Raw genomic sequence first — 27,741 nt, 5'->3', positions numbered from 1 at the left:
AATTGCTCAATTTCGATAGACTTACGTCAACATTCAGCACCATGGACAGCGATTGCATTGCTGACACGGAACCGTAGGCCTACGTATTTAACATTTGTTTGTTTGTTTGTTTGTTTGTTTTTAAGTCAAAATCACTTCTGGTTGTAGAAGTCTACTACCGGTATATGCTGTATACATTAGGCCCTACCTGGGTCTTGTGTAGGGTGTTATCCATATAGTGTTTTAATAATAACAATAATAATAATACAAAAATAATAATTTTCTATCATTAATTTCTGCGTCCAACTGCACTGCAGCTTATCGACACATATGCAGGAAGCTGCGAAAAACCTCCGAGCCACATTATTTTTGTTCGCTCTGTTCTGACTTTATAACAATGTGATTTATCACCAGCGTTCTAATATCTAAGCGCTAGCTCCCCCTGTAGCCGTGAAGGTAGTTGAAAGTCACAGAGAAATGCCTCCCGAATAAATTAGTATGATGCAGGACATTCGTAATTGTCTTTGCAGACAGATAATTGAGAAACTTTGTCTCTGCGTCACCAACGTGTGTATGTGACTTATGAAAGGTTGGCAACTCACTGACGTTGTTAAGCTATCATCGGAAACCTCCCTTGGGCACGTGCGTGCCGCTTAGGTGCAAAGCAGAGAGACTGCGAAACAAACGCCTAAAACCGCTTGCTTTGCAATACAAACACGAACTCCTCTTGAGACACATACCCATAGGGACACACTCAGTCGAGGTTTGCCGTGTAGAGGTCTTGTGCAGGTTACAAGACCTTAACTTTCAATGGCTTTTAGACATAGTGCATCCTGATTCACGGCTTTAGTAGCCTACTCTGCTCTTGGGAGGAAAGGGGATGTAGTGTGACGACTAAGGCAAGGATAACCCTGGTTTACATCAGTGAAACAGTGATACCAACCACGCAGTGTGCCGAGGCCAACACAATCTGTCCAACTCCGCAGGACTCGTGCGTAATGAGCGTAGGGAGCGTGCGAAAGCAGCGCGAGCGTGGAGGATGCACGAGGGAGGCGAACCAAGCGGAGAGTCGGCAACACTGTAGTTTGACGAGCAAACCTATTCCAGGGAACTAAAACAACCAGCAAACCTTCAAACACACCTCCCCCTCCCTTTGAACTCTCTCTCTCTCTCTCTCTCTCTCTCTCTCTCTCTCTCTCTCTCTCTCTCTCTCTCTCTCTCTCTCTCTCTCTCTCCCTCTCCCCTCGCTCTCTTGCTCCCTCTCCCTTTCTCTCTCTCGTTCTCTCTCTCTCACACACACACCGTGAAAAAAAATGTTTTTCTCTTCCCAGAAATCTACAGTAATCTGAATTGCTCGCGACTATGGAAAAGACAACAGCACGAAAAGACTGAGGTATAAACAGAGTAGCGCATGATCAACAATCAGAGCAAACTGGCATTTCAACAAAAAACATCCTCCTAGAGTTTCATTCGGGAAGGTAAAGAGCACGTCTTCTCCGGAATCAGGATCGCGCGGACATCGTCTGGCTTCTGTTATCAACGGTAAGTGAACAGAAACCTTTAATTTCTGCAGCATGTAATAGGCATCGCGGCTCTATAATGTTGGTTATGAGCAGTATGGTGAAATGTCCGACCGTGGGGAAAACGTTGAAATATCTGCAGGCATTGGCTGCAGAACACTTCTCCCGAAACCATTATCTCTATCAGTGTGTAACTGTTGCTTGTAAAAACAGTAGACCTTATGCATGCGGAGTTTATCTGCAGTAACGGCTCTTCCCCAAGGATTTCATCCATCCGATTTTATGGGACGCTGCATAGTTCTTGGCTGTATGCATACTATCTACTTTCCAACTCATTTACCTCCAAGCCAGCCGCCTGTGTATGGTGTTACGCTAGGGGTTTTGCTCGTGTTTGTTGTTTATTTACCCCATTCTTCCTAACTCCCCACCTCTCCCTCCTTGTCTCCCTCTTGTTATTATGATACTAAAGTAGGCTGATGGAGTTCCTCAACAAATCAGGTTTCGCCGACTTCAGACACCATCGGCTGGACAACGACTCGATGATGTTTTACAACTACAGTGCCTCAAACGAGACGGAGGAGGAACATTTCTTCCCCGCCGGCTTAAAGATCACCATCGTCATGGTGTACATGATTGTCTGCGTGGTGGGGCTGGTGGGAAACTGCCTGGTCATGTATGTGATCATCAGGTAAGGTTATTGAAAACGTGTGCACGCACACACACACACACACACACACACACACACACACACACACACACACACACACACACACACACACACACACACACACACACACACACACACACACACACACACACACACACACACACTCACCTTGTTCCCCGTAGCACAGGTAGGCAACATACATGTGCTGATGAGTGTCAACTCATTATTCATGTTGTTCCTAACAAGACCCCTTGCCCAGGGACTGTTTAATGAGTCAGGGTTCAGGTGGAGGTTGCAGAAGGTTTGCCAGGAGTATTCTGGGAACTGGGGAGCCATAGTAGCATCACATAAGGCTCTTGAAGGCTGCTGCCCTACTGCCTGGTTTCCTGTGGGAGATCTTGAGGAGTCTACAGTGGTTGCCTCCTCTGTCACATTGGCGACAATACAAGCCAGCAGCTCTGGCAAGGTCAGTGTGTGTGTGTGTGTGTGTGTGTGTGTGTGTGTGTGTGTGTGTGTGTGTGTGTGTGTGTGTGTGTGTGTGTGTGTGTGTGTGTGTGTGTGTGTGTGTGTGTGTGCTGACCTAATTCCGAGAAGCTGGGGGTATTCTGCCTCCCTATGAGTGATGATTTAGAGGACGCTCGACAGTGCTTCAGCTTTTGGCGGTCATTTGAGGCCTCTCTGGGTATTCCTGCTGTGAAGATGAGCAGTCTTTCCTGCCCGGTCTGGCTGATTCCTGACTCCAGACTCAGTCTGATACCAGACTGTGATGACCAGTATTTTGCTTTGATGCTTTGATACGCCTGAAGAAAGTTCTACAAAAAATAGCACAGCAACTCCTGACCACTATTAGTGTTCATATCTTTCAGCAAGTAAGAAAGTAACCACAAGGAGCCGTTACCAGGGCTCTAAATTAACTTTAATCATCACCAGCTTAAATGGCTAGTAGATGTCTATCTTACCTGTCCAACACACATTCATTAATGGGTAAAAGTGTCTAGTATGTTTTCTTTTCTACCAGACAAACCACATTTTCGCCAGCATTTGGCCAGTTGGCTGGTGGAGTCCTGCCTGTGACCATATACAGTAATTATCTCATAAACACACAAAGCCTTCTATCAGTGAAATCTGAACATTGTAGAGCCATTATTTTTCTCCAGCCATTATTATACTATTTTGTCATATGACGTTACTGTGACCATGCAGTCTTTTATTCTCACAAATGTTTTGCTGTGGAGCATGCTGACAACTTAACATCCCGGTGATAATACTGTTTTCAGAGTAGTAAACATTATTGATGCAGATGCCGGTTGTGGAAAGTTTGATAAACTGCACATATTTTACTTACCACCACTAACAATAACCAATTAGCCGATCTACCTGTGGACTGGTGTTTGTGCTTGTTAAGATCAACTGGTGGATATATATGTGAAAAAAGTGTCTTAACTGTACCCTCACCTTACATAATGCACCGTTCCAGCAATGGGACACTGTAACATTTGTTGAAAAGACTTTACTAGCAAAGCACTAGATATACGCCGCACTACCATGACATTACACAGTCTTTATTACAACTTGGTCCTCGCCATATTGGTAACAGCACATGGCGACACTTTATTTTAATGGTTCACTATTATAGTGGATCTACCACATTAGGTACAGTGTAATAACCAGTGTAACAATATTTAATACCATGTAATACCATCTACCAACCCTAACCCTAACCCTAAATGTAACTACAAAATGGGTACATGCTGTTGTTACACTGGTATTAAATATTGTTACACTGGTTGTTACACTGTACCTAATGCGGTAGAGCCACAGTAATTGTGAACCAATTAAAATAAAGTGATACCAGGCACATTTTTAACAGGGTCCATGTCTTAGTAATGTCAGAGCTATGATTTACATCTCAAATAGTGGGCTGTGTAGCCACTACTTCTACCTCTTTTAAACTCAGTTTCTTGCTGTGCATAGCGTGCGACTTGTATAGCATACTGTACTCTCTTCCCTTGACACGTCATCTCACTTTCATCAGCCCTTGCCTGTGTCCACTCAAGTCATTCCTCTGATCTCAATCATGTGGAATAATGTAGTAGCAGCAGACCCAGAAGTTTTTCAAGACACATGTTTCATCATAGTCCAGCTAGCCACCCCTCTGCCGTTAGACCACCCCTGCACATTTCTGATAAGGCCACACCTGTCCACCACCACCACCTACCAACCTCCACACCCACACCCAACCCGACACCGTACCCACTCCCTCCGTTTAACCTTGTTTGGTCTGGACTCGAGTTCCAAACCACTCCATCTGGCTAAGTGTGTGTGTGTGTGTGTGTGTGCGCGTGTGCGTATGCGTGTGTGTGTGTGTGTGTGTGTGTGTGTGTGTGCGTACATTAGTCCACTCGTATGTGTCCATGTGTGTGTGCACATGTGTCTGTGTCTGTGCTTGTGTGTGTGTGCGCGTGTGTGTACGTGCATGTGTCCATGTGTGCGTGTGTCTGTGCCTGTGTGTGTGTCTGTCTGTCTGTCTGTGCCTGTCTGTGTTTTGTCTGTGACCGCATGTGTGTATGTAAATGTGGGAGTGGATGTGTGCATCGCTCATTAGCGTCAGCATCAGTCAGTCATAAGGGGCATAACACAGCTGATGAAGCTGCTGATGATGATGGGCATGTCCCTCCTCTTGGCCCGCTCCCTGGATGCGTCTCCTCCTCAAAGTAAGGTCATGCCTACACACCTGCTGCTGCTGGTGACGTACGTGTGTGTGTGTGTGTGTGTGTGTGTGTGTGTGTGTGTGTGTGTGTGTGTGTGTGTGTGTGTGTGTGTGTTGTCTCTGTCTGTCTCTTTCTTTTGTCTGTCTGTATGTCTGTCTGTCTGTCTGTCTGTCTGTCTCTCTCTCTCTCGCTCTGTGTGTGTGTGTGTGTGTGTGTGTGTGTGTGTGTGTGTGTGTGTGTGTGTGTGTGTGTGTGTGTGTGTGTGTGTGTGTGTGTGTGTGTGTGTGTGTGTGTGTGTGTGTGTGCAGTCCTGCTAGCTGTAGTGATGGCATTAATAGAGTGAGTAGAGTTGGACCGTAGCTGTGAAACTCACATGTTCAGGGTGTCTGCTTCATATAGTGCATACGATATCCATAACCTGACACCATGGTACTGTCCCGCCACACTGCTCCCTTTCGGGCGCCATTGGAGGCTGCCCCCTTGTACAGGTGAAGCATGAATGCAATTTCGTTATGTGCAGTGTGTAGTGTACACTCATGTGCTGTTGAGTGGTATGTCACAATGACAATGGGAGTTGGAGTTTCCCTGTTGGGCTTTCAATTTCAACATCCATGAGAGCAAGGAGGAGGTTCATCCCCTTCCCCCTATACCTACATCCTTGATTGATCCAAGTATTGGGAGACCGTAGGAGAGCCAAGCACCACTGCTTTTGTGAGGTGACTTATGTCCTTATATGTGCAGCTGTGTTTGAGAAGATGGGCGGTTTATTGGAAAGATGAAGGCATGTGCGCTTACAAGCGTTTGTGTATGTTATCCTCTTAAACACTGGTCTATGCTATTGTAGGCAATCATGAGTCATCATGGTGTGTCTGCCAAAATCACAGTAGAGTTATGTTCATGTCATCCATGTATCCACGTTCAGTGGAGTTCTCCTGAGGTTTCCCCCGTGAGCTGTCCTGAAGGATTCCACAGACCAACTACACACAGTAGACTTTTCCATAGTAGTTCATTCTTTAGAGAGTAGGACTATGTAGGCTACTGTAGAAGAGTGCTCAATTTGAGTGTGGAATTCACACTGCAAAATTTACCGGGCAATGGGCATGGGCAGCGTGACAATCAAACTGAATAATAGGAGAATTGACTTTTCTAAGGAAATCATAGAATATACTAATAAACTTTAAGTACTATGTGCATTACAAAAATATTATGTTAGAGTAAGGCTTGCTGTCTGTAAGGCTAATTTTCCTTCCTAAAGGTACCTTTGGTAGATGCTTGTGTATCTTGTGTTTTCACACACTAAAACCCTCAGTCATTATACAGCACACACAAGTGCATAATATGAATATATATATGTGTAGCTTAGAGAGAGAAAAAAATGCTTCATTGACTCATGCTTAAATTGCTTTTCGGTTGGCAATCTCCATCCATTGTAGATGCTGGTCAGATCTCATCGTGCGACACCCGGTTAATATGCTTCATCTCCGTGATCAAACGATCATTTAAATGAGATACTGCTCCAGTGGCCAGATCCCTGGAGCATAACCAAGTGCTTGAACCCATCTTCCTCTCCACTATAAAAACAAACTATCATTTGAGCTGGCTTGATTTTTTTCCCCTCCCTCCATCATCCCAATTGGGTTGTTAGCCTCATAACAGACCCTCCACATAGCCATAAAAACCGCCATACCCCCGCTTACTGTATTCTTTTTTGTCCCTTTACAGTCCCTTTGCCATCTCTGTAAAAACTGTATTGTAAAACAACTGGGCAAACTGGCTGTCGGTGGGATGGGAAAGAGCAATTTTGCAGAGTGCACAAGGGGAAAAGGGCCGTGGTGGTGGCGAGCCCCCTCCATGCTATTTCCCTCCTCTCCACTCCAGCCAGCCCAGTCGATGTCCATCTGATCGATGCTATAGCTCAGGGTTTCCCAAACTGGGGTGCGTGCACCCCTGGGGGTCCGCGGCCTGGCATAAGGGTGTGTGTGAGTTGAATAGAGTAATGATGGATTTGTGACTTTTTATCCAGCATTGATGAACAATAAGTCATTTTTAATTGTATTTAGACTTGTATGCTGGAAGGTTCAATCTGAAGCTTAGTTTACTATTGGAAAAGAGGATTCCCCAAAATGAATATGCTTAATGTGCAGTAAATGCGCAGTGAATCCATGCTTACGTGGCCATCAGCACACCAAAATAGTCGCTCAGGGGGTGCGCGAATCACATTGAAATGTAAAAGGGGGTGCGCAGGGGAAAAAGATTGGGAACCACTGCTATAGCTTAATGAAGGCATCCTCCGTCCGCTCGCCACGTCCAGAGGAGAAGGGGGATCAGCGCAGTGGCAGAGGGCGTAAATATTCTCCTCTCCTGCTAGCGTTCTGATTGGATGACCTGACAGTGCTGTTGCCTCAGAGAGGAGTGGGAAGATTCCACACACACAGTGATTTTTTAGCTCCCTACTAGGCAAGCTTCTATTCTGTAGGAGGCTACTGCACTACGTTGGCTTGCAAGTCTATGGGCGGCTCTGAAGTGTAGGAAGATGCTTTGCTTTGCAGGAAGCAATTTCACCCTGCCTTTTGCTGAGGGTCTTTCTATAGGCCTACCATATGCATTTGGACATATAGTTCCAGCAGATGCACAAATCCAGTGTATGGAAATGAATGTACTGCATTTTGATTGTGTTACTACGTACGTATGTGTACTACATGTGTGTGCAATACATGTGGTTGTGTGTGTGCATGTGTGTGTGCGTGTGTGTGTGTGTGTGTGTGTGTGTGTGTGTGTGTGTGTGTGTGTGTGTGTGTGTGTGTGTGTGTGTGTGTGTGTGTGTGTGTGTGTGTGTGTGTGTGTGTGTGTGTGAGTGTCAGTATGTTCGTGTGTGCGTGTGTGTGTATGCGTGCGTGTGTGGTGCGTGCATGTCTTGCCTGTGCACCCTTGCATGCGTGTGTCTACAGTATATTGGAATGAATCCTTGTAAGGGTGCCAGCTGTTGGGATGGATCCAGGCCAGGCGGATCCTCCTCAGGCTGGGATGACCATGTGCTGTTAGCTCCTGAGCTGACTGTGCTGTTCTCCTTGAAAGATCATGCAGTGTAGTGAAGTGTTGCTTGCAGTGACTAGCTGGAGGCTTCCAACACTCTGCAGTTGGTGCAACTCCAGTGGACTCGAAACCGATAACTCCATGTTATAATTTTTGCTCTGTAGGCCTAGTACTGCTGGTCAACCTGGAGGGAGAGAGAGAGAGAGAGAGAGAGAGAGAGAGAGAGAGAGAGAGAGAGAGAGAGAGAGAGAGAGAGAGAGAGAGAGAGAGAGAGAGAGAGCGAGCGAGAGAGAGAGAGAGAGCGAGCGGGAGAGAGTCGGAGATGAAAGGTAGCCTTTGGGAGGTTCTAATGTGATAAATCAGCATTGCAGCTCATGATGACACTGACATGAAGTCTTTCTGGAGAAAATCAGTAGTGCCGTACCTGGTATGATATTTATATTATATGGCTCAGGCTGGTAATAGTGTTTCACAAAATATATACAATTCTTGACAGGTGGACAGAGCTGCATTGCTTTGTCATGACTATGGCAGCATGTCATGAAGTATGAGGATTTTAGCTTGATGTTAAACTTATTCAAGAATAAGTGTTGCATTTTCTTCTGCAACCTGGGATATATTTATATACGTGTTGAATGGCTTTGGAAATAATTAGCCAACTCTGAGTCAATTAGCGCTGGCTGCAATATTTGTTAATGGCTTTGGGCGTGCAATATTGCAATGGACTATAGGGGTGTCGTGGTAATGGCTTTTTTTTGCCACTGATGGTGAGTTATTAGTTCATTTCACAAACTTGGGAAAATGTATTACATTGTGAGGAAACCAATAAAACAGCGGAGTCATGGGGGACAAGTAGAAGCCAGAGCTGGAATGCGATAATTGAGAGAAGGTTCCTAGTGAGACGGCAAAATCAGTTCAGCGTCTCTCGTCTTTCGCTCCCTCGTTCTCTTTGTCTTACTGTCGAGGTTTCCATCTTTCTTTCCCTTCGAATCTTTTCAACCCCCCTCCCTTTTTTCTCTATGGGACACAAACACACATGCACATACACATGAACGTGTGTACAGTATACTTACGCACGCACGCACGCACAAGCACGCGCACACGCACGCACACAAACACACACACACACACACACACACATACACACACACACATTTCATTTCTTCCTCCTCCTCCTCATGGCCAGCAGACGAAAGAGGAGAAGCGAGGAGTGAGTGTTTACCCAGGCTATGTCTGATCATGGGGCTTTTATTGGGGTTATTATTCGTTCTGCTCCACTTCAATTACACCACACACCTGAAGCTGCCAAAGCTGCAAGTGAAACGCACCCACCACAGGCTTGGGGGGGGGGGGTGTCCTTATATCACAAGTATTTATCACCTTTCTCCCCAGAACACCCCGTGGTGATGGGGAGTTGTCACAGCCCACTGACTTCATGACATGAGTCGATGTACTGTATGTCTTGGGCGTGAGAGCGATGATTACTCTTGCCATCACTTCTTCTCCAAAAACAAGAGTCATCGAGAAACTTGCCCTTTGAGTCACTCCTCCCAGATGGAACATGTGTCTTTGGGACTTCATATGGTATTTTCAGTGGGTTGTGTGCAACTGTGTTGCTTCTAGTGCTTTCTGCCAGAGCGCACAAGAGCTAACCATTTGTTGCCCATTGTCCACAAGCATCAGAACACATTGTGATCAATTGCAAGCAATCCAAGGGAGCTTTGAAATTATGTTGAAATGTACAGTACACTGAATGTCTTTTGAATTCCATGTCTTGGTTCTCTCAGTGTGCCTTTTGTTGGAGCACCTGCACAATCACAAGTGCTGAAGTTGGTTAAACGGACACTGTGCAGGAAATGGTCAAAAAAGGCACTGCAACTATGCTGCTCATTGAAACTGGGCTACCTATTGCCAAATTTGATCTTTACATGAAATTTTACTAAGTAATAAAGAAATATTTTCTAGTATGGTCCAAGTAGAGTCATTTTTGCAGCTAAAAATGGCTATTTTTGGACATTCAAAATGGCGGACCATGGAGAAGATCCCCCTTTTCATGTATGAAAAGTGCAATTTTTCCAGTCATAATGAATACATAAAATTTGATCGTCGTGTTAAGTATTCATGAAAAAGGTAACATTAGTGAATGGGCAGCATGAATTCTCTTTCTGGAAATAAACAACTAAAAATCTCACACAGTGTCCCTTTAAGTAAGTTTTTTGAGAGCTTTCCACTCTATAGTAACAGCTGTACTGTTTGGGTAATGTGATCAAGTTTTGTTTTCCTACCATCTTCACGTACATAGTGTGGTTTTAGGCTCAAAGACATTTGTTTTGCGCTTTTCTTCGTGAGTGGTTGCATCAAAGAATAGCGTGGAATCTCTCCATGTGGCATCCTTGGCTTGATTTTCATAGCCTGGCGATGCCATCCTAAGTACTCCACCCAAAGATTTTGCGAAAGCCTCCTAGCTCGGTTCGCTCACTGTTTAGCAATCAGCAAACAGTTGAGAGGGGTGATGCAGAACTCACCGGCAAAGTCTGTTACTGATTGGTTGAGGTAACACTATTCACACTTTTGTTTTGTTATTTGTATGCTTTTGTGACACTATATCGTAACAGTCAGGCAAATAAAGGACAATATGGGCTTTAATTTGAATTCGGAACTCCAATGAATTTAAATGGCAGAGTAAGATCAGACCATCTCCCACCCTCCATGGAGAGAGATTCCTCTTAGTTTTCGCCAGACTGTTTGACGGAGTCAACAGTCGGCTTTCGCCCAGGCTATGATTTTCATACTGTATGGTGCATTTTTATTTTTCCTTGTGAAAGCGTTTATGCTCCAGAAACTTTATCACATGAACTTTATTTAAGTTAGGATGTGCAAGATGTTCATGGAGCAAAGTCTGTCATAATGCAGATTGCTGTTTTTGTTTTACAGTGTAGGATGTGGTGAGAGCCCAACACACAGGCTACGCATTACTCTAATGCAGATAGCATCAGCTTTTTGGAATCATTAAGCTAATGTTCTCAGTCAATTACATTATCAAAGCTAACATTAGCATCATGTTAAATAATCTATATGATGCAGAGATATGTTGATACTGAAAAATAATGAAAAAAATCGTGACATGTGCACAGTGTAAAGCTAACACAGTTGCACAACGTTTGATAATATGTGTACTTATCAACTACTATCACGAGGGGTACATAAAAAGGGAAAATTATATTCTAACTGACCTAGAATACCTGATAAGTTCTAATGAAAAATAAGTTGTACTATATTGAAGCATTACCACATCAGAGTGAAAATACAGAAAAAGGCATTAATACATCCCAGCACGATTGCTTCATTTATCTACACAAAAGTCTTGTACATTGAAGCATCTCCACATCAGACCACATTTTACACGGAGCACCAACGGGGGCTATAGTGGGTACCTGTTAATCCCAAGAAAGCGTTGGTCGTAATCCATGCAGGCTATCACGCAGGCATGATCTTATTCAGGTGGTAAATGTATTCATTATCAGGGCAGTTGTAAAAGAGATTAACCTTTTTTTTTGCAGCCACCCAAGTGATGCTGGTGGTAATCCTCTACACTACAGGGGGAAATGATATCCTCTCTTGCACTGAAGCCACTATTCATCACAGGGCTCTTTTGGAGCATGGCAGCAGCAGCAGCATCAGCAGCGGTGGTGGCAGCGGCGGCGGCCTTTGATTTGAGGTGGCGCCTTAGGAGTTAAAAATGGAATTGCTGCGGTGCAAGTCATTTGCGCTAATGATGCCTCCGATGGCGATTTATGGGGGGAGAACAAATTTATTTCTGCGAGGGCAATTTCCCCAAGCCCGAACTCAATATGCAGGCGTTCCATATTTTCCCTGCTTTTTTCCATTTTTTACAAGACATCATTTCAGTCTTTCACTTCGGCAACTGGAGCCAAGTGCCATTTTGCGTTTCTGGGTGGCATGCTGGTGTGTGTGTGTGTGTGTGTGTGTGTGTGTGTGTGTGTGTGTGTGTGTGTGTGTGTGTGTGTGTGTGTGAGAGAGTGTGTGTGTGTGTGTGTGTGTGTGTGTGTGTGTGTGTGTGTGTGTGTGTGTGTGTGTGTGTGTGTGTGTGTGTGTGTGTGTGTGTGTGTAATGCAGTGTTTCTCAACCTTTTTTAACAAATGCCCCTTTGACCTCATCATAAGCCTCCTAACGCCCCCTTGACATCATCATAAGTCTGCCAAAGCCCCCCTTAGTGTTGAAAAATGAAATAGACTCCCCCAATGGGAACTAAGCCCCGCTCCCACTCAGCTGTGACATTCTCAACGCCCCCCTAGGGCTCCCCAATGCCCCCTGGGGGGTGGTACCGCCCCTGTTGAGAAACACTAGTCTAATGTATGCCTCCGTGTGTGTGTGTGTGTTGTGGGGGATGAATAGTAGCTAGCTGGCTGACAGTGTGCTTTGTTTATCAAAAGCGTCCCTGCAGTCAAACGCCACTCGCCGCTACACTGCACTGCACTGTTCTTGGCAGCCAGAGAGAACTGTTCTGTTCTGCTCTACTCTGCACTGGCACCTTCCCACCACATGTACAGAAATACACATCAGAAAGCTGCAAATGCTGTGCACAGCCCTGTAATCATTCGTCAGCATCGTAGAGATGATCCCCACTAGTGCTCACCCATCATAATCTCCCTATCTTGCATTTCGGAGGGCTGCATGAAAGAAAATGTTTGCTTGGAGGATTTTCTAACCTCCCTTTCCAAAATATGTCACATTTGAGTATGTTCCTGGCTCAGATTTTGCAAGTTTGATGCTGACGTGTGTTTGAGTGTTTTGAGATCGGTAACATTGTGCACAGCCATAATAATAAACCGTTCTGCCAAAGAATAATATGCAGACTCTCTCAGCCCTCTTCTCAGCACCGACAGAAGTGGCACATTTATGGTAATGAAGAGTCACAGAACACCCAAGCAGAAAGAAACAAGACACAGACACACACACACACACACAAACACACACACACACGCACTAGGGGTGGAACGGTTCACAAAATTCATGGTTCGGGTCACATCACGGTATCAAGGTCACGGTTTTCGGTTCTCTATGGCACTGGGAATATTAAACCATATTTACATATCTGCATTTATAAAGTGATGATGCGCAAGTTGAATGTGCGCTGTCTGAGCCTTCCAAATGCCCTCTTTCAAGTGGCTAATAGATTCAGACTTATCACCAGTGCTTAATTTGTAAATCACAAGGTACCGGAACGCAAAAAACATATGACATCACAGCGACGGTGAGTTGGACAGAGGTCCCGGAACGCACAGAAAAACTATAATTACGCAAACGAATAAAAACGGGAAAAAACAGATGCAATTCCCTGCATTTGAACGACATTGAGTCCCATGTCGGCTCATATCCACGTTTGTTTCTTAATACAAGGGACGGTTGGCAATCCAATGGCTCTTTTAAACAACAGCCATAGCATAGGCTATTAAATGCTGTAATGACAACAACCAATATTTTTTGTTTGATCGCTAACTTTATGCTTAGTAGTTTCGTGCAGTGCATGGAAATTATGCTTTCCCCATGAGGTGAAAAGAAACCGAAGCGGTCTTCTACTATACCTATTGAAAGGACAGTGCATGGCTGTCCAATTCCCGTATTCACACAACGTTGGCATAGGCCTATTAAACGTTAAATCCTCGCTTTGTTGGCGACTTTGTTGCATATGATTTGGCTAATCCGCATGTGCTGTTGCGATATGCCACTTCACTGTTTCAAGGGCTCGCGCACTGATGGTAAGCGAGCTGCGATTTTCAGGGCTCGCGCACTGATGGTAAGCGAGCGGCGATTTTCCCGGTAGACTTGGCTTTTCACACTGACTGTCTGCTCGCGCTGCGGTCCGGTTGAAAATCCCTCCGACCAATGTTTTATTTGGAGTGTGTAGGCCCTATTTGAATGAAATATCACATTGTCTTTGCTGTTTTCGTGCTCAAATTGACTTGTAAGCAACTGTCGGGTCTTAGGAGAGAAGGAAACGCGCGCACACACATGCTGAGCGCTCGCCAGCCGAGGAAGATCTCATCCTCTCACCCAGGCTGTCTTTTTCGCTAGGCTACATGACTGATCAATGCACTAAACGCAGCCCAGGTGCCACTAGAAATTAGTGTGTCCAAAACCTTGTGTGCCGACCAAAATTTGATAAAAAAAAACTTTTAAACAATGTTTGGCACAGCCAGGCTTTCCATCTTATCCGCGCATATGAACAAACAACGAGAGAGGGGCAACTTCACGTAGCCTACATTTAGTCAGATAGTAGGGATGGAAATGTAGCCTAGTAGATCTATAGTTATGATTCTTAAATGTATGGGACAAGCAGTAGGCTACCAATTGTGCTTCCCCCACCAAAATAGCCACGCAAACGCTGGACTTCTCCTACTGCAATAAAGTGGGGAGGTCGCGACTTTCGTCTTGAATGTTGCTAAATTTTAACTTGGCCTCCTCCATGCTTGCAGACAAGTCCCCAAGAGCACTTCAGAATCCTCTCCCTTTCACTCAAACATACTCTCATAGGCTACACTAGTTTTGTGAGATGGCTTTGTTTTCCATTGGAAATCCAATATGTCGAATGATTAACTTACATGCCCGTGCGTCGCGATGATAAAATATGTCGATAGTTTTCTTTTTCAGTCGGTGCGCGTTGCCTTCAGCTCTACCATATTGTAACGGTGCAGCCGAGGCTATTTTTAAGTTGTGCGTTGGGCGTCAGGCAGCAATTAGACTGCCTTTGGTTTAGCCTTGTTACCTTTCCAAATATGAATAAAAAAACCGCTGACCAACACATAAGAAATAACTTAGATCAACACAACGAACATCTTTTCTCATTTTTTAAGTAGTGCACTTTTGCAAACCCTTGGTTGCAGACTTGCGCGCGGTCTCAATTTGGAACAGCGCACATCAGTGTCTGGCTTTAGCATTCAGAAATGGTGGTCTTCTCTGCGCACACACTTCATGGTTCCTTCTCGCTTGCTCACTCGGCTTGTGGTTGTTGCGATCCTGACAGTCTCAACCCCAATTTAGGCCTATAGGCTGCTCGGTGAGATGGGAAATGTAGCGAACATGGGATAATGCTGCGCTCTCACTCCTGAGGAGGAAGAGATAGTCCGTTACAATATAGTAGCCTCTATAGGCCCTATATATTTTTTTATTCATTCACGAGAGGTTCCGGATCAGCCATAATAAGTCCCGGAACACAGGGGGGGTCAAAATTACGACGTGGGGGATCCTGTTCCGGCATGATCCGGCTCAAATTAAGCACTGCTTATCACTAAATATCCTACATAGTGTTTGTATAGGCTTATAATGTGAAAATGGTGTGATTTTAATTGTGTCATCCACTGATTGGTCTTATATACTAATGTTTTAATCAGAGAGACTGGATAAGATACTCCTAGAATCTCTGCTTTACATACTTTTCTGGGCAGTACATGAATTGCGGTTTGCCACGGACTGCATTTCACGGTTCGGTATGGTGTGTGAATTGTACGGTTCGGTTTTCGGTGCGATTTGTACCATCCCTAACATGCACGGACATTCACATACGCACATACACGCACCCACGCACGCACACAAACACATACACACGCACAGACATTCATGCACGCACATACACACACACACGCACCTACACACACACGCACACACACACACACACACACACACACACACACACACACACACACACACACACACACACACACACACACACACAAACACACACACACACACACACACACACACACACACACACACACACACACACACATACACACACACACACACACACACACACACACACACACACACACACACACCACACACACACAGCCAGGAGCCAACCAAACTCATCTGCAGCTCACAGATGTTTATCTTAAAGTTTCCACTTGCACTCCAGGAAAGCTGAGTTCCCCTGCAGTGCCCTTGCAAAGAGCGCTTAACTGTGAGAAATGATGAATCATTAATGCAAATGTGTTCACGGTCGAATAAAAAAGGAAAAACAAGTTTACCTTGCCTGTGTTACAGTAAGATCATGTCAAGAATGGAAAATGAGCCGTCTAACTTCTCCGCTATTGTAATACTGGGTTGAATTTCTCAAAACCAAAGTTGCTTACTACATTAACTACTTCGTTGCTTTCAATGCATTTTCCCATTGGCAACTACCGAAGTTGCTAACAGGCTAACAACTTTCCTTTTGAGAAACTCACCCCTGGGTTGTGTTACAGCTTTGATGACGTTCTGGAACACCCATGTGTTTATGCCTGTGATCAATTCAAACGCTGCCGTCAATTGTCAGAAAATGCTTTATCTATGCCAAGCAGTTTCACAACAAGCTCTGTATACCGTAATCCCCTTGGGTGTTACATGCACAGCTCCAGCTCCCAACACTGTAGGTATGTAAATGGCTTTTCACCTTTTTGATTCCCTCACAAGGCTGCGAATGAATCTACTTACATCGGGGAGATAAGCAGATTATTTTTTCATTGATTTCCTTGGCGTAACAAGGCCGGTGCATTTCTCGACATTTCGCACCCGTGCCCAGAGAACAGAGTTATAGATGCTGAGGGTGTCCAGATGTCATCCCTGCTCTGACCGTAATCTAATCAAACAGAGAGCTTTGCAGTGCACGTCCCTCAAGCAAAGGAGGAGAACGGCGAAGGCACAGTAGACCTTTTGTCTCAATGCTTGTCATTGAAGACAGTCTAAGTTGCTATTTCCCCACTGAGAAATAAACGATATACTTTGGTGCTGTTTAACCCAGTAAGACACGGCCACTGTTGTGCATTAGCTGTCACCAGAATGGCAATGACCAAGTTCTACATGCCCCCCGTCCTCACTTGAGCACCTGTCCCCCAAAATGTCCGTGCACACCACTGAGTGTATGTGAAACACAGGGCAATGGACCACTCGTCCATAATGGAACAAAGCCAAAGGGTTTTACTCACAAGGTTAGTCATTGGCAAAGTACTTGTAGAACACAGGAACATTTAGATGATTTAAAGAGGAACTGCAGACTGCTTATCTTCACTTGGTGTTTATTTAGAGCTAACAATGTGGTTTACACAGAGCGTCATCAGATTTATGCAGGTGTCTGAGGGAGGGATAAGAGCACATTTTGGCACTGCACGTGGCTTACACAAGTATCAGGATTTTTGCGTGCTAGCACACTGTTACAGACTGAGGGTTTGTCTCTCTTCTACTGTCAAATTGTGTTTACATGTTCCGTTGCCACAAGCGCAATAAATTAAGTTAATATTAACAGAACAGAAGTGTGAGCTCCTCAACACACTGATGAAAACTACATGAGCATTCCAAAGACACTGAAGAACACTCCATGAACATTTCTTTCCCCATCCCTCTTGCATGTTACCCGTCACACCTTATATACTGTCTCTGTACTACAAGACACAACCTATATGACCACTGATTGTACTCTCTGCTGCTGTTGGTGTGTGTGTGTGTGTGTGTGTGTGTGTGTGTGTGTGTGTGTGTGTGTGTGTGTGTGTGTGTGTGTGTGTGTGTGTGTGTGTGTGTGTGTGTGTGTGTGTGTGTGTGTGTGTGTGTGTGTGTGTAGTTTTGTTAGTGCTGTGAGTGAATGTATCAGAGAAAGTATGTAAATTAATGTATGTTAGCTTTTACTGCACATTGTGTGTGTGTATCTGTGTATATATCTGTCAGTGTCTTATATGCATGTTTAGTTTGATTGCAAATTAGAGACTGGTCAAACGCAATTTCAAACTTCTGTGCTTACATAGATTTTTGACAATAAAATACACTTGACTTGACTTGAGTTGTCATCACCAATTATCTTAAAGACAGACATACCGTACCAATTAACGTGACAAAAAGAAATGAATGACATGCAAATGAATGACATGTTAAAGTTATTGTGTATACTGCTGTCTTTATGATAAAGCCTCTGAGAATGGACATAGTACATGACAACAGTATTGAAATGGTCTTCTATCTTTGATTTGTGCCTTGAATAAAAAATGCATGACTGTGAAAAGGTTGTGCCACATTAATAGGATTTGAGATATGATCTAAACCAGCCTTTTTGTATATTTCGCATCAAGCGTTTATGCATTATCAGGAAAATGGTCTGCATTGAAGAAGTATCTCAGTTTCCTCTTTTCATTTACACAGTCTGGACTATTCAGCTCCCTTGATAACGTTTTCCAATTTTATACATACGTGTAACGTTGTAGCAGTATTAGATTTACTAGAGTGTCCCAATGCGTGTGTGCATGCTCACAGTACATATGCTTCTCATCCACCTACCATCACTATTCCACTTTGTTTACATTTGATTGAAATAATGGAGTGGTGGGTCCAGTGAGATGTGGCCGCGATATTGCCTGAAATGGGGAGCAGGCGAGTCCACCTCAATCATCGTCTGCTGTAATCGCTGTGGAGTGGCGTGCAAGCATGTGGGGAGCATTCCCTGAGCACTGCTATGTGTTGAGAATCCTTTACACTCAATTACCCGAGGCGCAGTCTATGTTGCATCGTTGATTGATTTCATCCTGTCGAAACACGCTATGGAACATATACACGTATATTCTATAACGGGTGATATGACACAACTTTTTTTTTGTAGAAGGCCGAGAACATTAATGGCTGAAAACTCTGACTCATGCTAAGACCGAACTGAATAAAAAAGAGGAGTTTTGAAGTCAGCGGCAACCCAAATTCTGCAGAGATTTCCATTCCAGAGTTTCATTATGCCTTGTCAGCACCTTTGCCTCTGCCTTGGTTCAAACAATTTGCAATATAGCTTTATTATATAACACAGCGCTAAGAGACCATCTTTCAGATATAGGGCTAAATTGTCAAATACGGGTAGGCTACTGAGTGTGGTTTCCAAACCATCTTTTGGGAGTCATCTTCATAGTTCTTCACTGGCTAAACTGTAGCTTTGTGATTTATATATTTATTTACTTATATCCTTTTTTCATTTTTCAAATGGGGCATTCTGGGTTTTTGGCCCATACTGTACTTAACTAAGTGGACATGCAGTGCAATTACAGTGAATTCGTTAAGCAGAATGTTATGGAAAGCCGTAACAGATTCATACAAGGAATTGTCAGTTTGATTTGCCTCGTAGAGTATTTAGCGGTTGCTTAAGCACTTCATTAATAATTGAAACCAGGTTAAATAGCTATTGACACTCGGTGTCACATTTCAAAACAGCCAAAACACCTGCATCTCACTGAAATGATGTATGCTCATGCTAAATTCATCATGAAGTTCCTGAAGGTCACTATGCTAGCAGGAGAGCGCTCCTACTGTAATACGCTTTCAGGTGATTTGTTGTTTTTGTGTGTTGTTTTCATCTGGCAGAAGGAATTGTGTCCCCAGGAAATGAGTAGATAAGGGAGCAAGGGAAGTCAGCGCGAGAAGCTGTCTTGTGCTTCTTAATAACACCGGCCTGCCTGTCCGGGAGCATCCGTGTTGACGTCGATCTTTAATAATGCAAGCAGCTCATTACATTTTGAAATAATATGTTAAAGGAGATGGAATTAAAATCCTCAAGCTTGTTTTTTTCTCTCTCAGTATTTTCACTATAGAGCTCTATGCCCACCAGACAAAAAAATGCTACATTGACTTTGAATAAATCATCATACATAAAATGTTGTGGAAGGGTTATGGGCCAAAGCACGAAAATGATTTATCTTTCCCTACATTCCATTGGTGTCTCCAGCAAAGCATCTTAAAATGGGAGTAAAGTACTATGTTAATGGGTGACTATTTTGGGGCCTTGCCATAATTCTCCGCAGGGATATCAGCTTGTCAGTTTTAAAGGGATTTTAATGCCCATTTATGATGAACTGTAATTAGCAAAAGTTGAATGATTGTACGCGCTTTGTCTGGTTTTGAAGGGCGATAAGAAACTTGAACAAAATAGTAAAAGTGCATGGAGGCATGCATCTTCAATGAGAGAGTTGTATTTATAAGAGTCACTGGGTGACTCATACCCATCTCTCGGGATCATTCTGGCTTGAACTTCCTGATTCATTGTGCTACATTACCATATTGTTAACAGCGCTTGTAACTGCTAAGACACTCCAACATACTGTCTTCTCTCTCTCTCTGTCTCTCTGGCTCTGTCTCTCTCTCTCTCTCTCTCTCTCTCTCTCTCTCTCTCTCTCTCTCTCTCTCTCTCTCTCTCTTTATTTTCCCTCACCTCAGAGGCAAAAAATGTGTGCAAAACTGACATATCACAATTTCAGTTGTTTCCGTAAAATCTTCATAGGAAGATAGTATTGCACTTATTGGCTAAGGCGTTCTATAAGATTTCTCCACTTTTGCTGATCGTCCATGATCGTCTACTTCAGTGGTTCCCAACCTTTTTCTTAAGGGACCCATGTTCTTACTATTGTAAGCTTTGGTGACCCAACCACACGAGCACCCGCACGAGACGGAGTCACAAGATGCCCTCTGTTTCCTGCGAAAACTAATTTTAGTTATTTTATTCCTCAATTCGTCTTTGGTCAAATATAGAATAAATGTTTAATGTAGCACGTACAATTTGTTGCTTCTATGCATTTATTAGTTAAATGCTTTGTCTTTTATTCAACATGGGCTGTATATATTTAAAATGAAACCACCTAAAATCAAGAGGGCTCCGCGACCCCCTGTGGATCTTTGGCGACCCATAAGGTGGGTCCCGACCCATAGGTTGGGAACCACTGGTCTACTTGTTCTTATTCGTCATGATCTCATGTTGTCATATTGCACACCCCTACCCCATAGACATAATCAGAGGGGCAGAGTGATCATGTCACACTGTCCAAGTCTAACACCTTCACGTCTTGGGCCCTGGCTTGATGCCTAAATAGCCAGGAGAAGACATGCGCACTGTTGCTGTCAGCTCTAAACACCAGGATAGATGATGTAAACAAACTCAGACGACACCCGAAGAAAGAAAGCATTGGGCTGAATGCTAAGCCACCCGTAGCTGGATGGAGCTGCTTGCTTTAACTAATTGGATTTGCCAAATGATTGAACTACACTGCTGGTAAAAAAAATAAATTAGGTGCAATTGTGCAGCTACATCATGTACCATTATGTGGTTATGAGGAGAAACGTATCAGGTTTCAAAATTTATCTTGACAATAAAAGCCTATTCATGTAAACAATCCAACCAAATACATTTAGGTTTTATTTAAAATCATGCAATAGTAAAACTGTCGTTTGGGATTATGCAAGTGTTCATCATAGTATTTATCCTTTTTAAGTGCTGGCGTAGTGTCTTACTGCTAAACGAGAGAGCAGGAGTTCAGTGTAAATAGACAAACCTGGTCAAAGTGCCTGTGGGTTTTTAAACGTAGGCCTACGTATTTGGCCATGACCTTGAATGCATTACCTTGTTTTATTTGTTGTTGCTATTTTTAGTTGCATTTTGCATCCCACCATGTCAGAACAGCTTAGGCATGACTCAGACCCCTGCAAACAAGCGGGAAAGACTACCAAAGATGCCCAGACAGATAGCACAGGCCGCCTCTCCGCATGCAAAGCCTAGCACACCATAAAAATTCTAACCCCACACTCAGAGAAAGGTGGGGGTGGGGGGGTGATGGGTGTGTGTTGGAGCAAAAGGGGTCAGTTATCCCAGGTCCATGAAGAAGGGCGGGGGGGGGTCTTTCAGGTGATATTGTCCTGGGCCTCGCCAAAGCTGTCAAAGCTGCTCACAGTAATACTGTAGCTGAACTAGCTAAACTCTTTCACATTGGAATATGAAAAATTAAAGTACTAACGTCAGTTCTGGCCAGGCCATGGTAGTCAAGAAACTTGCTGCCCTCCCCTTCATCTAATTAATTCCTAATTGATCCAGGTGCATTCTCTCAGCTGATAATCTTTCTTCCCTAGCGATTGGCCACACGGCTTCGGCACGCCTTTTAAATTCTATCCACTTCCTCTCAACTGTATGCTGCTCGGTTTTTGCTACCCACCACCTCCCCTGCTCCACCTTGTCGTGTATGATGTGACATCCTCTCTTGTCACGTCGCTTGGCTCTGTTCATGGGGGGTTATCTCTCGCCCTGTCCTGCTGGGGTGAGAATTCCCTAAACTGCTGCTGCCCCCTGACTAAATGCTTTTCCATGCTGCTCATGGAAATAGGGGGGTTCCTCCGAACAGAGCTATACCGCCAAATGTAATTCATAATTTCAATAAAAGAAATTGCATTTATATTCTTCTCTTGTGTTTCTTGACTGAAATGGTTCTGACAGAACTGTCAGTTGTATACATTTTCTATAAAGACAGATTAAACAGTGCTGCTGCATTGTTGTGGCCATGATCAATAATGAGTTATTTTAAAGGAGGAGTTACATGACCAGCCTTATAAATTTTCACACTGTGAGGCAGTGACTTCATCCGAGTGTTATATCTCAACATTGATTTCCGCTATGAGTTTATAGATAAATGGAGAAATATAATTCCCCCCTTCATTACAAGCACAAAGTTGTATCACGGTTGATTATGTTCTGGGGTGATGTCAGGTCTTGAGAGGTGCAAATTAAATTAACAACTGCTCATCAATATTTTCCATAATAACAAATGCCAGGGTGCCAAAAACTTGATCACTGAGCCACCAGTCCAGGCCAGGTGGAAACAGCCAGACAGGCAGCAAAAAAGTGCTTACCAGTTTTTACAACGTGCAGCAGACGCATCGATGTGTGAAGATAAATGATGAACAATTATTGTATCACCGAGCATGGCTACACAACACAAGTTTAGCAGTGAATGGTTGATGAAACAGTGAAGAAATCGTCATTGCAGTATTTTTCATTAGTGATAAATGATGATGAGAACCTGATCAAAGTACAGTAAGTTTTGCAGCTAAAGATGTTTATTAGGCTACTGCAATTTGTTTTTGTATTTTTTTGTTTTCTCAATCAGACACAGGTCATACCACCATGCTGTGTTCACTCGTGCAGTTTGCCCATATGTAGGCAATAAATCTTTCTTTAACACAACAACCTAGAAATAGGGAAGTCTTCGTGAGTAAATGCAGTATGCCTACAGTAGGCATACTGCATTTACTCACAAAGACTTCCCTATTAAGTCAGTAACTGATTTAGCATGACCACCATACTCAAAGAAAAATGTTCTGTGTTAAAGACCAGAATAAAGTGTTCCGCTCACGTCTTTTCAATTAAACTGGTTTTTGCACAAAGGAGTATTCAAAATGTTGCCTCTTTGTTGCTTCAAGCCCTTTGCAAATTCACAGTACAGAGTGTGAAGACATTGTGTGAGGGAATGAACCATGGCTCATAATTATCTCATAATTATACTTTCAGTAGCCTCAGACAAGGTACACTTACATGCAAAACTCCCAAACAGCACCATTCGTGAAATAATTGGTGCGAGTTTTATTAAAATAACCAAGTCTGTGCTCAGGATAATAGTTGCATACTGCTGAGCTGAAGGGTAGACAAGGTGAACTGGTAAGGCACTGTACGTAGGGTGCAATACATGAGTGTAGAGAGACAGATATAAACCTAAAGCTACTGTAGAACAGGAGCTGGACAAGTGAGTGTGGGAGAAGATGGAGAATCATGGGGTGTGGGGGGTGATATGGGGAGAAACACATAAGGGGGAGGGGGGGGGTGATCTGGGGTAGAGGTGACAGATTGCAGGGGGGTTGGGGACGTGTGAGAAGGAGATACAGAAGGAGAACTATAGCACACAGCACAGCACTCACAGTCCAGAACATCGCAGTTGTTCCTTTTGTCTCTGCTCCCTCAGCGGGAGCTATATATCGCCCCTTATTTCGCAGATGTCAAAAGATTTTGACACTGTTTGTTGTGGCCACATGAAAATAAATTAAATTCAGTGGGTGGAGGGAAAAACTCCATGCGCACAGAGGCTGAACAGAAAATATGTGGAGTTGCCGGATATGTAGGGTAATAAAAAAAAGTCCTTTTGTGGCGTGGTAAATTGTCATTTCTTTATAACCCCAGCACTATTGGAAATGGGTTCATCGGATGTGGCATTCAGTGCGCTTGTTCAAGTTATTTTTGTCGGATTGGAAACATCCCCGGTGAATAGCTATCTCCCAGGACAATTGGGTGAGGCATCACGGTTCTGCTGTTGCAGTAAGTTCTTAGTATGAAAATATTGTATTTCCTTGCTTATTGCCTACAGTCCAGTCATTTATTTATTTAACATACTCGGCGTGCAAGAAATAAGAAAGCGCTTTAAGATGTTACAGAAATATCCAAGTGTTGAGATGAAACACGCCTCCAGTGATGAACTGATGTGGAATTTCCCTCAGGACTCTAAAATCCTATTTTGCTCTTATTCTGTTTCATTAAGTCTGTTTGTAATGGCTAAGAAGATTCTAGACACAGTCCCTGAAAAGCCCATGGTGGATATAAAAGAGAAAAGACCAGGAGCTTGTTTCTTCTTAGTGCACTGGTGTTCCAACATATCACCTGTGGGAAGATCCCTCGAGTGGCATCCATGCCTATATAGAAATGCAACCAATCTTATTCTCCAACACAAGACTGACTGAAAGTAGGCCGAGAAGTATTTTGCATACAGTAGCTGTCATTATTGCAGGGAGAGATGGCATTACAATAGGCTACAGTACATACAGCAGTTGTTTGATGGCTTTTTCATAGTCGTATGTCCATGTGGGAGTGGAGTGCTTTCTAATGTAAATCTTGTGCCTTTTATGATTGTGCTTGCTTGGCCTTCTCAGTCTGCAAGTCTAACTTACAGCAGCGTGCCAGTAATGGCCTTGGGCATGTCAGCGCAGGGTTCAGAGTGCTGACAGCCTACGGGAGCAGAGTGCTCATTAGCGGTAGCCTGCGCATACTTTGGTAGGCAGACAGAAGCACATGAAAGTGATGGGCAGGGTGACACACGCGCTGGCTTCTTGGATAGAGTTGGGGGCTTGCTGCCAGCCACGGGAGCTCTAGACTAAATGCAGCCAGAGACTAAGCGTGCTGGTGAGCAGGGCTGCTGACAGCCTTGACTTGGCCCGGGACAAAATCATCTGAAAGGGACCCCCCCCCCCCCACACACACACGCACACACATTTAGTGCATACAATGCAATGGCCAACTCTGGGCCCCCTCCACTCACTGGGGCCCGGGACAACTGACCTGTGTGTGTGTGTGTGTGTGTGTGTGTGTGTGTGTGTGTGTGTGCGTGTGCGTGTGCGTGTGTGTGCGTGTGCGTGTGCATGTGTGTGTGTGTGTGTGTGTGTGTGTGTGTGTGTGTGTGTCCGGGCCTGCTGGTGGGTGAGCTGTGCTGTGTTAGTGTCGCTTCTTCTTCTGTGCCAAAGCCTCCTGGTCTGCCTCAGGCTCAGGACTACTGCCATGACACACAAGACTCCAATGTGTCCTGGCACTCAAAGAGAGGATCGAGACGAGCAAGTAGCGGCGGAGGGATACTAGAAGCTTCTTATGGGCGGTTGGCTGCTCCTTGAAGTCTTTTAAGCTAGATAGTGACACTAATGTCTTCTGTCTCTCTTGAATATGCAGAAGTTTCCATACCAGAAACATTAAAATGTACACTACATATTAAACTCATACGATGCACTGTATATTCCACAATTCTCACTAGACCTTAACCCCACAAGAATTGCCAGAGGAACTCGTAATGGCTTTTTATGGTCTGTTGGCTGTCATAAGTGTCTTACAGTAATAAGCTAGATAGTGACACTATTCTTGTGACTGCTGTGCTGTCTGAACATGAAGATTTTTTGGTAACACTTTACTTAAAGCCCATTCTATAGTGCATTATGAGCATATCTATAATGGCTTATAACTTGCATCATAATTAGTCACAATGCATTATGGCTACACTCATAATGCTTCATGGTGTATTATATCAACAGTTACAACTATACATCTAGCTTATTATGCATTATAAGGACAAGGGAGTGATGTATTTATTTATTTACATTTATCACAAGGCATTATTAGCTTTTATTATACATCATGAGGCATTATGAGTGTAGCCATAATGCATTGTGACTAATTATGATGCGCATTATAAGTTGTTATAAATATGCTTATAATGCGCTATAGATATGGGCTTCATAGAAAGTGTTACCGATTTTTTTTTTCTGTCCAGCAGAAACATCATGTAGACTGTGTTAGCATATCTACCGGATATGTTGTGTAATGCCCCCTAGACGTTCATGAAACACACAATGTGACCAACCTATTCAATGTCTGTTAATAATATAATTTTTATCAACCAAAAGTCAACAACCGATCGCCCTCAATATGCTCATGTGTACTCGACACATCTATAACCTTATCGCATTGACACCTAATTGGCATCAGCCAAAGTCAACAGTCTGCAGCAAGTCGGTATCATCTGCTCCACTCTCTCCGGCTGATCTTCCGTATGTCTGCCTGCCTGCTTATCTTCTTTACCTTCCTTTCTTCCTTCCTTCCTTCCTTCCTTATCTTCCTTTACCATCTGTAGGTTGCACAATGTTTTATTCCTCGAAGCTTTGCACATCTTGTCTCCTGATAGCTCTTTTCTACTCTCTGTTCGTTCAGTACAACTCTAAATCAGTGATGAACATGGTCAGCATTTTGTTTTTAGAAACAGTCATTTTCCAAGCACAGTAACCTAAGGGTATAACCTTAGAGTACACCCCCTGTTCCAAAAGCACTTACTGTTATGGTAGGCAAAAGCAGACTGAACAAGAAAAACGCCCTGCCCCTTATTGCCTGTAGAAGTCCGTGGGGGTTGCTGTGACTGCTGCAAAAACACCACATGAACACAATATTGCCTCACTGTTGCTGAAGGATGCGGGTTGCAAGAGAGACACAGAGAGATCATTTGTTGTCTTTGCAGAAAATTGTTCGGTGGCATTGACAGTGGGTCGGATACGGTTGCAAAAACAAAAAGACACAATAAACAAATACCCTCCTACTCACCACATGTGACAACACAATCTGACATAATAGCTTTGGTGACATGATGTTAATTCCATTCTCTGGTAATATAATTACTGAAGTGTGCTTCCTTATACTGTATGTACACATGCATGATGGGACTTGGGACTTGGTTTTAGGATCAGATGCGTGGTTGCCTTGCCTTGTTCAGTTCTGACACAAATGGGAAAATCCAAGGAAGCAACCTATGCCAACACTAGATGCACATGATGTTCAGAGCCATATTAGTTACGTTACGTAAGTGATTTTATGTGATTGCAGCATCCTGAAGACCACCACAGACATTGCAGACGGACAGACAGGCAATATCTGGCCCGAATCTAGGGGAATAAAAAACAACCTCAAGACTAAGACTAAGTGAACTGCTCATGTAACTAGTTCTTTATAACTTGCTGTGGATTAAGTTTAGGAGCATTGAGCTAAATCTAAGGCAGTGTATATTCTGCATTCTTCAACAGGTGTCCTTGCAGCACAGTACTACTTTCACAGTACTTTCATAGTCCATTCCCAACAGTTCCATTTGACAGCATACCAAAATTTGTCAATTCAAAAACCATCCAATAACCATGCAACTCCTGTCTTCATAGCCTTCCAATAATAGGGAAAAAAAGAAAACTACAGACTCGGAGGGTTATTGATGTAGCAAGATGTTGTTCTGTTTATTTCCTGTAGATCACACATGTCTACCATGTTTTGCATGAAGAACACATCAACATTGTTTCCAGAAATCAATAGCAGCATGGAAATGTGTGAAAAGCCATTTTAATTTCCTTTCCTTTGTATGTGTACTACATGTGAAGAATTGTCAATATAGCCGTACCCTTTACTTGACGTGAACCTTGGTAAAAAAAAAAAAAAAAG

At 43.6% G+C, this 27,741-nt stretch overlaps 1 protein-coding gene across 1 annotated transcript in view; it reads left to right on the top strand.

The window, feature by feature from the left end:
- The first annotated feature begins 1,975 nt into the window (after window positions 1–1,975).
- oprl1 (opiate receptor-like 1) overlaps window positions 1,976–27,741 on the top strand; it is a 37,989-nt gene continuing 12,223 nt past the window's right edge. Inside the window, exon 1 of the mRNA XM_063207624.1 lies at window positions 1,976–2,187. Coding sequence (XP_063063694.1) covers window positions 1,976–2,187 — 212 coding nt within the window. The remainder of the gene's footprint in view (window positions 2,188–27,741) is intronic.

Source organism: Engraulis encrasicolus, chromosome 10, assembly GCF_034702125.1.
Source record: "Engraulis encrasicolus isolate BLACKSEA-1 chromosome 10, IST_EnEncr_1.0, whole genome shotgun sequence".
Taxonomy (NCBI): Eukaryota; Metazoa; Chordata; class Actinopteri; order Clupeiformes; family Engraulidae; genus Engraulis; species Engraulis encrasicolus.
The sequence above is the reverse complement of the archived record's forward strand: the minus strand, read 5'-3'. Positions and strand labels throughout refer to the sequence as shown.